At 47.1% G+C, this 8,229-nt stretch overlaps 1 protein-coding gene across 1 annotated transcript; it reads left to right on the forward strand.

The window, feature by feature from the left end:
* The first annotated feature begins 2,517 nt into the window (after positions 1–2,517).
* Positions 2,518–4,353, forward strand: LOC101765542 (U-box domain-containing protein 21). Its single transcript, XM_004965074.4, has one exon. The coding sequence runs from the start codon at positions 2,797–2,799 to the stop codon at positions 4,147–4,149; it is 1,353 nt and encodes a 450-aa protein (XP_004965131.1). The 5' UTR covers positions 2,518–2,796; the 3' UTR covers positions 4,150–4,353.
* The last annotated feature ends 3,876 nt before the right edge of the window (positions 4,354–8,229 follow it).

The following is an 8,229-nucleotide window of genomic DNA, read 5'->3' on the forward strand; positions in this document are numbered from 1 at the left end:
AGTAGAGAGGCGAGCAGGGTAGGGGCGGATGGGATCGGCCGTCGGTAGCAGGAGGCGGAAGATCCAGATCTGGATCGGGAGAGCGCGATTGGGAAAGGGGGGGGGCTGGACGCGAGAGGCAGCGGGGGTGGAGAGGCTCTTGGGGTCTGACCGAGGACGCGTGCTGTCTGGCGGCGGAGGAGCTTGGGCGGCGCCACCGGGGCTAGCGGCGCCGGCGAGGGGTGGCGGAGCGGCGGGATGTGGGAGCGGGGGCGGGTCATTGTCACAGCGCTAATGAAGGAATGTTTAATACTTGATAACTTGAACCATTGACATGCATTGCAAAAATAGGTACTGAACTTTTAGACTTCACTTACCTTTTTTGAGTTGTTTCAAAGGCGGATCCCTGCTCTCTGATGTGCAGCCCATGGCCAAATGCCCGCTGCCCGGCCACCCAGCAGGCCGTAGGCCACAGCCGCGTAGGCTAGCCGCCCAGCGGCCAGCACCTTGGCCTTGATGGGTCGGCCGCACGGGGCATGGCCACTCCGATGTGGACCTGCCGTGCTCGTGCGTGCCGTGCCGGTAGGCAGGACGCGCCAGCAGGACGCTACGCACTGTGCCACTCGCCGTCCTTATTGAATCATCCCTCCCCACGGTCATGAGCCCGTGACAATGTCAACAACGAGAGCTAGGTATATTATTGCGTGATGGGTGAATTGGTACAGAGATTGTAGGGTGGATAGGGAGGGACAGCCCGTCGCTAGCCTGACTGCCTTGCTACTTAGAGCTAGCTCAACACATATAGATGAGGCCATCTTCTACCTTGGAACTCCTTTTTGTTGTTCCATGGTGTCTAAAATTGAAGGGGGCTCGTGCCCCCTCACCTCCCTAAATTTGCCACTACTTGAGTACATTGGCACCTATTGCGATGGCACACCACTTGAGCTTGAGAGGGGAATGTCCTGCCATCTAGGCACACATGAAAAAGAGATTGGTTGAGTTGTGTGCATGTGAGGAATCTTGCATTAAGTATGGAAGAAAAGTCCTAACTCAAATTACGATTCCTAACTAAGAGCTCGTTTGGCATGTTAACCTATTTTGCCGTGGTAGCAATACTTTAGCAAAGAATCGGTTCAAGAATCGAGGAGAAAATAAACATGGAGTCGGTGAAGTCTTTTTTCCTTCACAGCTCAAGCTTTTGCTGCTGTAGCCGGTTTGGGAGGAGCCAACCTAAAGGGGCTTAGAACCCTCTATTGAACAGCTACAACTTGCGCATATACTAGCTTCAATGATGAGAGAAGCTAGTGGTAGGCAGCTTCTATTTCCTCATAAGCTCATAAAGAATTATGCTTACTTTGTATTTTTCTCCGGTCGAAGATGAAGGAGCAATGTGCAAGTGGCCTAGTAGGTTAGTATCAACCACAATTCAAATGCTACTGGTAAAGTTTTACATGGAAGATAAATTTTTGTTGTTACATATGTAATAAGTGAATGTCATTAGAGCAGCTCCAAGAGTGTCCAAAATGTACTCTAAAACTTAATTTTAGAACTAATAGAAAAAAATATTGCTCCAACAGTTATCTAAACCAGTGCCAATTTTTTAGCATGTCCAATCCTAAAGTCAACATCAGCTATTTTTGCACCCCCTCTCAATCCTTGGAACGCGAGGAAAAATAGGACACCCGCGAGAGAGAAAAAAACTGCCGTCCTTTTTTTCTGAGTAAATGGGCAACGCCCATAGGAAAAGCCTGTCATCTTCCCAATGATTTTTTTTGGATCTAGGTTTTCGGGAACTGTTGGGTGATGGGTTTCTTTTTATTCCCAATAACTTTTGGCGAGGTCCAAAACCAGTTGTTTTGGAACTTTATTTTTTGGGCACTTTGGAGATAGATGCCAAGTTTGATCACAAACGGAACTCACGAAGTTTTTATGCACGACAACGAAAAGTATGATTGTAAATATATAGGAGCACGACACGACAAGGAGGATAACCAAAACCCTTAAGTTGCTCTTTGCTTGCATCAAGGAACCACTGACATTCATTCCCATATCTGCCAATTATCTGCCTGGCCCATCTATTCACGGGGACTAATTTCTTAATTTTTTTCGTTGAATAGTGTAGCGCACTGACATTGTTAAGGTTCAATTATTGCATTACGTACGATTGCTGTTGTGCCCAGAGAAACAAAAGTTGCTGAACGGTTGCTGTTGCGCGTCACTAAAACTATTCTAGCGTTGTAAATTAACCTAGCACGCTCGTCCATGCAAACCCCAAACCTTTCCGGTGTCCCAGACGCAAACCCTACAGGAGGAGGCAAAAGAAACACCAAAAACACCGGAAAAGCAAAACGTGACAAAGGAGAAACACGACTCGCCTCCAATCCCACTCCCACCACGCAGCGTTTCGCCTTTCCCCAACCCGCGGCCCGTACGCGGGGTCGCCGTCATCGCCCTCGTCCACGCCGCTCCTTCTCGTTCAACCCAAAACCGTTCAACGGTCAATGTTCAAACCCCACGACCCAGCCAGCTCCCCCTGCAAAAAACAATTCCATTCCATCCGGCATCCGCCACACGCCGCGCCGGTCTCCGCCCCCCGCCTACGTAAACGTTAACCTGCTCCTCCATCCCTTCCCCGCAACCTATATATCCCCTCTCCTCGCCATTTTCCCCACCACCCACACTCTCTCTCTCCTTCTCCTCTTCTCAACAGTCAGCTCTCAAGGACCACCGGTTCAACGTTTTCGGCGAGCTGCAACTGAAACACAGCATCGACCAGACCCGCGGCGCACGGATTCGTATTAGCTTCTTACAACAACAATGGTTCTGCCGATGTCCCGCGCGACGAGGGCCGCGTCAAGGCTGGTGCCGGAGATACCGCTTCTGAGGCGGGGCAGCAAGCAGTCAGCCGCGGCGGCGGAGGAGGTGGCGGTGCCGGCGCACTTCGTGTGCCCGATCTCGCTGGACCTGATGCGGGACCCGGTGACGGCTCCCACGGGGATCACGTACGACCGGGAGAGCGTGGAGGGCTGGCTGGCGCGCGGGAACGCGCGGTGCCCCGTCACCGGCCGGCCCCTGCGGCTCGCCGACCTAGTCCCCAACCACGCCACGCGCCGGATGATCCAGGACTGGTGCGTCGCCAACCGCGCCAGCGGCGTCGAGCGGGTGCCCACACCCAAGGTGCCGCTCGGGGACGCCGACGCGGACGAGGCGGTCGCCGCCGTGTCGTGCGCCGCGAGGCGCGGGGACGTGGCGGCGTGCGGGGCGGCGGCGGCCAGGGCGAGGGCGCTCGGGAAGGAGAGCGACCGCAACCGGCGCTGCCTGGCCGCGGCCGGCGCCGCGCGCGCGCTCGCGGCGGCGTTCGGGCTCTTCGCCGTGGAGCGCGTCGAGGGCGCCGGCGCAGTGTCCGCCGCGCTGGGCGACATCCTCGCCGCGATGACCGTGTTCTTCCCGCTCGACGACGAGGCGCGCCGCTGCATTGCCTCGCCCGCGTCGCTCAAGTCGCTCGTCTCGGTCATGTCCCACGGCGCCGAGCTCGCCGCGCGGGCCAGCGCCGCCGTCGTGCTCCGCGAGCTCGCGTCGTCGGCCGACGGGCACACACTCGACGCCGTTGCGCGGACTCCCGGCATGTGCGACGCGCTCGTCCACCTCGTACAGCACCCCGTCTCCACGCCGGCCACCAAGGCCGCGCTCGTCACCGCCTACTACCTCGCCTATGCCTCCGACCGCGCGGCGGCTCGCCTCGCCGAGTACGGCGCGGTGCCGGCGCTCGTGGAGCTCCTCGTGGACGCCGACAAGGGCACGAGCGAGAAGGCGCTGGCCGCGCTCGACGGCGTCCTGTGCGCCGACGCCGGGCTCGCCGCCGCGCGCGCGCACGCGCTGGCCGTGCCGGTGCTCGTCAAGAAGATGTTCCGTGTGTCCGACATGGCCACGGAGTTCGCCGTCTCGGCGCTCTGGCGGCTCTGCCGCGCGGGCGACGCCGGCGCCAACGCGTGCCGCGCCGAGGCGCTGCGCGTGGGCGCGTTCCAGAAGCTGCTGCTGCTGCTCCAGGTCGGATGCGGCGGCGTCACCAAGGAACGCGCCAGCGAGCTGCTCAAGATGCTCAACGGCTCCAGGGGCAGCGTCGAGTGCATTGAGACCGTCGACTTCAAGGGGCTCAAGAGGCCATTTTGATGAGCATCAGCCTATGGATGGGAAATTTTAGCATTTCCTTTCATTTTTGTGAAGATTGTTCGACACTTAGATCAGACGTGTGGATAACAGAAACATACAGGATGGTTAGTTTTAGGAAATTTTTTGACACTGTAATTGCACATTCATATACAAAGAGATCAACATACAGAGGAAAGATTTAACACAACTTTTCTTCTGGACATATATCTGTGTTCAAATTTGTTTCTTTTGCAAAGTTATTTCACTGCAGTGACATTTTAGTCTGATTTGAATTCAAGAAAGTTAGGCAACATAAGGCGATAAGCCAGCGCAGAAGAGTCTTACTCGGAAGCCATCATCGTCATTCAGCTAAAATCCATCTGATCTTACGGCTGTGGCTGCCGCCCAATGTTCAGACAGTTCATACTTCACTTGATTTGATTGATGAAGAGAGAAATATTCGTGCAAGGGAACACGTAATACTAGTACGGTTGGATCGCCGCGTCTTGGGTTTGATAAACCTGCTCGCTTGCTTCATAAACAAATGAAAGAAACGACCCAACCACCACCCTCGTCCTCGATCCCGGCTGCAAATGCCATCCATGTGCTCTTATTCCATTGGTCCAGCAAGCACATGCTCCCACAGAACAAAACGACCCTGCCTTTCCGGCGTTCAAACTTTTGTACCTCTAAAGCTCAATCTTTTTCGCTTAATTTTTGGTCCCAAATTCATTCAACGATTGCTGCTGCTACGTTTTGAAAAACAGACGGTTGAGAAGCAAAGAAACCGTGGCAAGGAAACTGAAGGCAGCCTCCATTGTTTACACCAAGAAAGGTTGAAGGAAGAAGCAAAGGTAGGGGGAGCAACGAACGTCGACCAGTCTTCGCCGCCGACGAGCCGTGACGGCACCGAGAGCATGGGACGGGATGGATCCGGCGCTCGAGTCGTCGCCGTCGACGGCGAGAACGTTCAACCTCTGCTCGATCATCCGAAGTTAACTCACCGGCGAATTCATCAAAATTTTGCTGAGGTAGATGAGCACGGAGATGAGGGCAGAGACCGGCCGGGTCCGTTACGACGCCGACAGTATGATACCATCGGTAGACCGGTAGCGGAGCGCGTACCTTTCTCGCAAACCCAATGGACCGGCAACGCTGACCTCTCGCCATCGGATCACGAGTCACTTCTTTTACCACCAGTTGCCGTCAGTGCTTGCTGGGGCTCACCAATTGTGGCAAAAGTTTCTTTTATCCTGGCAGTTTTACGGAGGCTTGTTCCAAATGGAATATTTTGGGAGAGTTCGTTGTGCTTCGTGTGAAAATCTTAATGAGTTCGAGGCGAACCGTGTTTGTCTTCGTTTTCTCATTTTGATGAAAAAAACGCTTGCTTGCGGTGTAAAACGATGGTGGCGTTGAAGACTTGACTAAGCTGCTAGTTGGTGGTTCGTATGGTTACGTACTAATAGTTGGTTTTAATTTGGACGTCTTAGATCGGCAAGAGCCAGATCTGTTTGGAGCTTTTGCGATTGGGTATAGTTAGTGCTGACTGCTGTGACTGGTTCAACTGTCTCCATCTCCGGTTTGATGGAGCACGGCCGGTAGCAGACGCAAGACACATCACGTACGTTCGTGCACGTCCATCTCACACTCAACCGAATCACTAGTACGCATCGCCATTCACTTGTCGGTTATTTGAAACTTGTATAGCCTTGCAATGTTTAACATACTAGTCCATTGACCCGTGCTCCTACACGGGTTAATATTTTTAAAAACTATTGCATTCGAAAATTATCTACTCCCTCATTTATTTAATACTCCAACACAATACTTATATAGATGTGTACTTATCTTTATCTAGTTGTGATTGATTTTTAATTAGTAATTTCTCTATATACTTTTTCATCTACATTCATATTTTCTTCATTTTGTATCACACCTTCATACATTGTGTTTAGCACAACAATTAATATTTTCTCATCACTTCCTCACATACATGTAAAAATGATCTTCATGTGCATATAACTAAAATTAGTATTCCTATATTAACAATGACATAAATAGAAAATTTAGAATCTTACATTAATTTACTTTTGGAAATTTCTGTACGATGAACATGACGATAATTAGATTAAGATTTAGGTGTTTACTTTAGATTATTTTTAATAACGACATACGTGTGTAACTTAGATACAAATCTAGAATAGTATTTTGAAGTTCTATTTGTAATGATATGCATGGGTAAATTAGATCAATATTATAGGGTTACTTTATACTACTTTTTATAATGGAAGAGTTGGTTAATTTGGATATAGGTTTAGGGGGTTTATTTTAGAATAATTTCATAATGATAGTGCTGGGCAACATTTTAGAAAATATAATAGACAATGACTATGATTATTAGAGTTACATGATTGATGTTTGATGTTTCTGATTTTTGTAAAAATTTCTAGGATTTATCTTTTTTTCCTAGCATCTCTTGTGAGAATTAATGCAGAGTCTTCAATTAAAAAATGAGGTCCCATTACTACAAAACAATTATCTTAAGGCTTGTGTTACCTCTCATTCGTTAAATATTCTAACACAATACTTATATAGATATATACTTATTATCTTCATCTGATTATGATAAATTTTAGTTAGTAATTACTCTATAACATTTTCATCCACATTTATAATCTTTAACTTTTCACTTTGCATCGCAGGTGTGCGCTTGAATTTGTTTAACGAACCATAAGTTTGAGCTACAATTTTAATATAGAAATCTATATTCTCATCACTTCCTGTATGTATTTATAAATGGTGACACATATCATGCGTATATACCTTAATTATTATATTATATACTAGTCCCTTCGTTATTTTTTATATATCACATTAGGTTTGTCCCAAGTCACACTTTTCCATTTTTGACCAAGTTTATAGAAAAATATAACAACATCTCTTCTATTAAATTTGTTTCATTGAATTCACTATGGAATATATTTTGACAGTGCATATATTTGGAAGTATAGATATTTTTATATTTTTCTATAACTTGGTCAAGTTTGGATAAATTTGACTTAGAACAAACCTAATAACACATGTAAAACAGATTTGAAGGAGTAATAGTGTAAAAAATAGACAATTAAGAATCATATATTGCTATAAATTGGTGTATATTTTTAATGAAGGTGATTTGGATTCAAATTTACAGTTACCTTATGTTATTTTTCATAATAGAATATGTGGGTAATATAGATGTAAATTTAAGGGGTTACTTTACTGAAATTATTTTTTAAGTATTAGTGGTGAGTAATTTAGTTAATATTTAGGGGTTATTTTAAATTATTTTTTATAATGGCATAGGTGGATAATTTAGATATATATTTAGGGGTTACTTTAGGATATTTTCATAATGGCATAGGTGGGTAGTTTTTTAGAAAACATAATAGATCCAATGGTCATGATGATTTGAGTCTACCGATTGATGGTCAGATGTTTTTATTTTTTTTTGAGAATTTCTACGATTTCTCTCTTTTTCTAGAGTGTCCACCTAGGATCCTAGGTGGCTACACCTGGAGACTTCAAAAGGAGCCTCCAATTAGTAATAGTAAAATATAAGTATGTGAAAGAGGCGCACACTCAACAAACACATCATAATTCATATCATCCTGCACACATCATGCCAAGAATTCATGATCCCTTGAGGCTTCATGGAGCGCAAGTGCATATCTGCACTTCTAGCTATCTTGGTCGAATGCACATGTTAGTGAATCAGCTTACCTTGGGACAAAGGCTTCCAAGATAGACTAAGATGAAACAGTAAGTTAGATGAAGTATCTAGACCCTTTCGTAACTTTGAAGAGGGTATGTTTCGGTGATTAGTGACATTCATATTATTGTGACTAAGAAGTGTGTTTTGAAGGATAATCAGAATTGTTTGTCACATGTGAGTTAAAGGGAACGAGACCCCTCAATTTGAATTGAAAAGCAAGCAAAGGGGTTTATTATGAAGATTAAGAATCCTTCTAGAACTAAGTGTCATAAAGAGATGAAGACATTTAATATAGTATAGTTTTTTCAAGTTTTTAGCTCTTTGACCGTACTAGGAAAGAGGGATTT

Source organism: Setaria italica, chromosome IV (assembly GCF_000263155.2).
Source record: "Setaria italica strain Yugu1 chromosome IV, Setaria_italica_v2.0, whole genome shotgun sequence".
Classification (NCBI taxonomy): domain Eukaryota; kingdom Viridiplantae; phylum Streptophyta; class Magnoliopsida; order Poales; family Poaceae; genus Setaria; species Setaria italica.

Bases quoted from the DNA above. Each gene is read 5' to 3' on its own strand.
- LOC101765542 (XM_004965074.4), top strand. From the start codon at position 2,797: ATGGTTCTGCCGATGTCCCGCGCGACGAGGGCCGCGTCAAGGCTGGTG.